The sequence below is a fragment of the Triticum urartu genome, chromosome 1 (genome assembly GCF_003073215.2).
Source record: "Triticum urartu cultivar G1812 chromosome 1, Tu2.1, whole genome shotgun sequence".
Taxonomy (NCBI): domain Eukaryota; kingdom Viridiplantae; phylum Streptophyta; class Magnoliopsida; order Poales; family Poaceae; genus Triticum; species Triticum urartu.
Window position 1 is genome coordinate 525,390,189 of NC_053022.1, and position 4,755 is coordinate 525,394,943.

General features: G+C 40.7%; 1 protein-coding gene across 1 annotated transcript; it reads left to right on the plus strand.

The window, feature by feature from the left end:
* Positions 1 to 3,624: 3,624 nt before the first annotated feature.
* Positions 3,625 to 4,539, plus strand: LOC125537491 (transcription factor BHLH133-like). The gene is made up of 5 exons (XM_048700807.1): positions 3,625 to 3,894; positions 3,984 to 4,046; positions 4,138 to 4,203; positions 4,281 to 4,346; positions 4,444 to 4,539. Exons 1-5 carry the CDS (start codon positions 3,625 to 3,627, stop codon positions 4,537 to 4,539), a joined length of 561 nt encoding a protein of 186 aa, XP_048556764.1.
* The last annotated feature ends 216 nt before the right edge of the window (positions 4,540 to 4,755 follow it).

The following is a 4,755-nucleotide window of genomic DNA, read 5'->3' on the forward strand; positions in this document are numbered from 1 at the left end:
GTTTCGTCACAAAAGGTTGCTTATTTTTTCTTGACGAAAGGCTTCATATAGCAGAAGATGGTCATCGGAGAGCCACCAGGGGGCCCATGAGGTAGGGGGCGCGCCCCCACCCTCGTGGACAGGGTGTGGGCCCCTTGGTCGTCATCTTTGGCGAGGATTTTTTATTATTTGTTATAAGGTATTCCGTGGAGTTTCAGGACTTTTGGAGTTGTGCAGAATAGGTCTCTAATATTTGCTCCTTTTCCAGCCCAGAATTCCAGCTGCCGGCATTCTCCCTCCTTATGTAAACCTTGTAAAATAAGAGAGAATAGCCATAAGTATTGTGACATAATGTGAAATAACAGCCCATAATGCAATAAATATGGATATAAAAGCATGATGCAAAATGGACGTGTCACTCAAATATGCTAGAGCCCATAATAGCTTGTGGCTGCACACAGAAGTTTCTAGCATGAATAATCTTATGATCCCTTTGAGGCTGGGTGGCGAACCTTAGGATGATCACACGGGTACTCTGGGATATCCTAGGACAACACTGGATTCTCCAGGTGCCCGCAACCAATCCACCTAGATGTGTGTTTAAGTAGCCATCTTAAGTTAACCATTAATTAACAATCTCACATCTGTCATGGATACACTCAAACCCAATCCGCGTCTACGAGGATAGCATGGCAATATAATCATAACGTAGAAGTAACTCCCAAGGGTTTGATAATAAAAGGGCAATAGGTTCTACCTCATCATGTACTTCCTAATACCCACATGTTAACCACATCCTAATCATGCAGTGTTTGAGGATGTAACTAATGCATAAAAACTGGGTAATAAAGGGTATGATCAATGTGTTACTTGCATTGTTGACGATCCGCAAACCTTAGAGACTTGTAGCAGCACGCTTCGCACTCTGGGAATTCTATCGCAAACAAACAATAGCATACATAAGCACTCAACCATAGATGCAAGGGTAAAACTCAAATAGTAAGATGCAATCTGAAAGTTCAACTGAAGAGATTCGATTTGCAAAAAAAAATCGGTCAAATCGGAGCTACGGAACTGAAACTACGGTCAAAAGAACTTCGAATTCAAATCTTCTTGAAACCAAATTTTAAATTGTCAAAACCATGTTCAAGTTGATTAACCGGAAAGAGAGGCTCGAGACAAAGATTTTGGCATTGGTTTCACTGGATTTGGACGAACGGTTAAAAAGTTGCGAGGGTTTGAAGATCAGGGGCTAATCTGCGATAAAAATAATCGTGGATCCCTGGCCGAAAAATAAAATAAAAAGAAAAATACTACGGCGTGAACGTTCGCTAACAGAGGCAAACGGGTGAAATTCGTTCGTTAAAACGAACTAACAAATGAACGTTCGTTATTTAACCTAATCCGAGAAAACCGGAGAAAATCCGAACCGATCCAAAAATCAAAACTAGGGTTTCTAAAAAAACCAGGACGGGCCGGAAAAACCGGCGGCGGCGGGCGGGATCTGAACGGCAGCGGCGGCGCGAGTCCGCGGCGGCGAGGCGAGGCGGCGGGGCTCCTACGCAGCGACGGCAGCGGCAGCGCGGGCGGCGGCGGCAAGTGCGGCGGCGGTGAGGCGGGATGAGGTGGGAGACGGTGGGGTGGCGGCGTACTTATAGGAGGGCGGGAGGGGTCTGAGGCGGCTTGGGGGAGGGGGCAAGGCGGCGGGGCGAGGTGGAGTCCGGCGGCGGCGCGCTCCCGCGTGGGGAAGGCGGCAGCGACAGCTGGGCTTCGGCCCGCTCGGCTAGGCCGTTGGCCCAGTCAGGAGCAAATTTTTTTATAAATAATTCCGCCGAAAAGGAAAAATCCTAAATAATATAAAAAATTCTACAAATGCCAAAAACAATTTCACCGTCTAAATTAAATATTTAGAACACATTTTCTTGGCCTGAAATGCAATTTTAAAAAAATGCATAACTTTTCTCTAATTCAAATAAAATAACAAATAAAATCCAAATAAAATAATTATTTGATTTTAACATTTTCCCTCCAATATTTCTTTTGTTTTGGAGAACTCATATTATCTCCTCTCTTTTATTTTTAATATTGAAAATATTTTCGGAGAGGAAAAATAATTAAAACAAAAATGATCCTCTTTCCAATATTTGAGAAAAGAATTCAAATATGAAAATAAATGAAATCCCCATCTCTCTCCATGGGTCCTTGAGTTGCTTAGAATTTCTAGGATCAAAACCAAAATGCAAATAAAATATAATATGCATATGATGACATATGTATAAAATTCCAAATTGAAAATTCGGGATGTTACAATGCATCGTGTGTACTCACTCTGTAAAGGAATATAAGATCTTTTGGATCACAATTTACAAGCACAAAATCTCTATCTCTACTACTTAAAAAGAACGTAAGGTTCCCGTTTCACCTCTCTTTCATCCAACCTTCCTTATATACGTTCCACTCTTTCCTTCTCCTCATTGATTTTTTCCTTCATCTCTAATTTTTCTCCCATCCATTCTCCGTAAGAGAGAATCAATTGTCTCGTGTTTTATTAACTTGCCAAAATAAAAACATATTTTGTTTGGTAAGTCATTAAATTCTTACCAAATAAGTGCTTAACAAGAAAATGGCAGGTAAATCATGGGGATTGGATATAAGAACTTGCTAAGATTTTAGCGCATCAGTATGATAATGAACATGCAGTCACGGGCTAATCACTAGAATGTTTATACTCCCGTTGCAACGCACGGGCAATTGTCTAGTTGTCTTAGAAAAATCGTGAGACTTTCCCGATTGCACTGCAAGAAAGGAACCAAATGCAGCGTTAATTCTCAAAGTCTTAGAAAGCCAAGCAGAAACCAAATTCATGGCCTACCCCAGCTAAGAGGGCAGTTTGTATCTATGTGCTGGGGCTGCTGCATGATCTGCACCGTCCTGATCAATTGGATTCTGACCTTGTTTAAACAACTGGCTGGCCTCGCTACCACATAATACTCCCTTCGGTCTTTTTTAGTCTGTATATAAATTTTGTCTGAAGTCAAAGATACCAAACTTACAGGAAAATGTATCAACATTCACAATGCCAAATTAATATTTTTAGATTCATTATGAAATGTATTTTTATAGTATGTATATTTGGTATTGTAGATGTTGATATTTTTTAATATAAATTTGACAAAATTTGCAAAGTTTGACTTGACTCAAATCTAATACACGGAGTAAAAACGACCGAGGGAGTAAGACAGAAAATCTGGACTGTGGGGTCATGATACATGCGTTACACCAGCCAAAGTTCATTAGTCTGAGATGCTGCCTTATTGTCATACATAAGCATCGTTGACTAATCCAGTAATTATGATTCATGCACCACACCAAACATAGTATTCTACACCATAGCATTTATGACTTCCCACGGGCTACCACTTCCCAACACGTTGAGTCAAATATTATCTATGCTCTTCGAGTCTTTCTCTTCTGCATTATTGTTCTTGAAAGATTGTTGTTAATCTAAGTCAAATCCATGTAATGTCAATAACAAAGACTTTCTGCTCCTCAAGGTATATATAAGCACGCTCCTAGGTATGCTCAGTACTAACCAAAGGATTTCTCATAACCATACCGCACAAGAGAATTCAGAGATCAGAAGAAATGGAGGAGGCAGAATGTGCATCTTGTTGGGGTTCTCTCGATGCAATCTGTGAGGAGTCGGAGATGATTGCACATTTGCAGTCAGTGCTCTGGTGTGACAGTGATTCTGATGCAAACCTCCGCTCCTCCAAAAATGATAGCACAAATGAATCTTTTGATCTCCAAGTCAATGACCTCAGTTCGGCAAATGAGAGGGACATTGGTATCAAGAGAAAGATGCAAGTGGATGAGCAGAGCGACCATCACAATGAAGTCCCCGCGGTTCTCTCGGTAAGTGAAGGCCTACAATTGGTCAATTTTATCATTAAAATTAATTCTACTCCTTATTTATTTATTTTTGATAGCAATCGATTCTCTAGGCCCCAAGGAAGAGTGGTAACAAATCAAGAGCTGCAATGGACTCACAAAGCAACTATGCAAAGGTTTGATAGTTACTTACATATTATTAGCTTTGTTTCCCTTTTGGGGAATCTCTTATTAAACATTTTATCACCATGTGCAATTTTGGAACAGAGAAGAAGGCATAAGATCAACGAGAGGCTAAGAGTACTGCAGCACCTGATCCCTAACGGCACAAAGGTGAATTCTTACTATTTTCCATTCATTCTTCATTTGCACCTGCCAATGCTAATTGTGTTGAGCGTTTGCTTTTTCAGGTTGACATAAGCACAATGTTGGAGGAAGCAGTCCAGTATGTCAAGTTTCTGCATATGCAGATCAAGGTATGTATTCACTTATAAAGCAACAGATGCACAAATATTTCAATTGTCAGTGTGCGAGTGCGTGCCACTTAGTTCTTCCCATCTTTTTGATGCATAGCTCTTGAGCTCTGATGAAATGTGGATGTACGCTCCGCTCGCCTACGACGGCATCAATGCCAGTTCCCCCCATTTGGATTCTCTGGTTCAGGAATGACTACCCCAAACAAACAGACCCAGCAGATGGTACATAATTTGTTGGAAGGACCTATGGCTCAACTGTTCTGATTCATCTGTCATAGCATTGTCATATCTATTGTGGACTTCAACCCGAATTTCCATTTATTGAGTATTGTAGCTCCTTATTCAGGATTCTATTTTTATTCTTGATTGCTTAAACAATGTCAATAATAAGATTTATTTTAAACCAGGC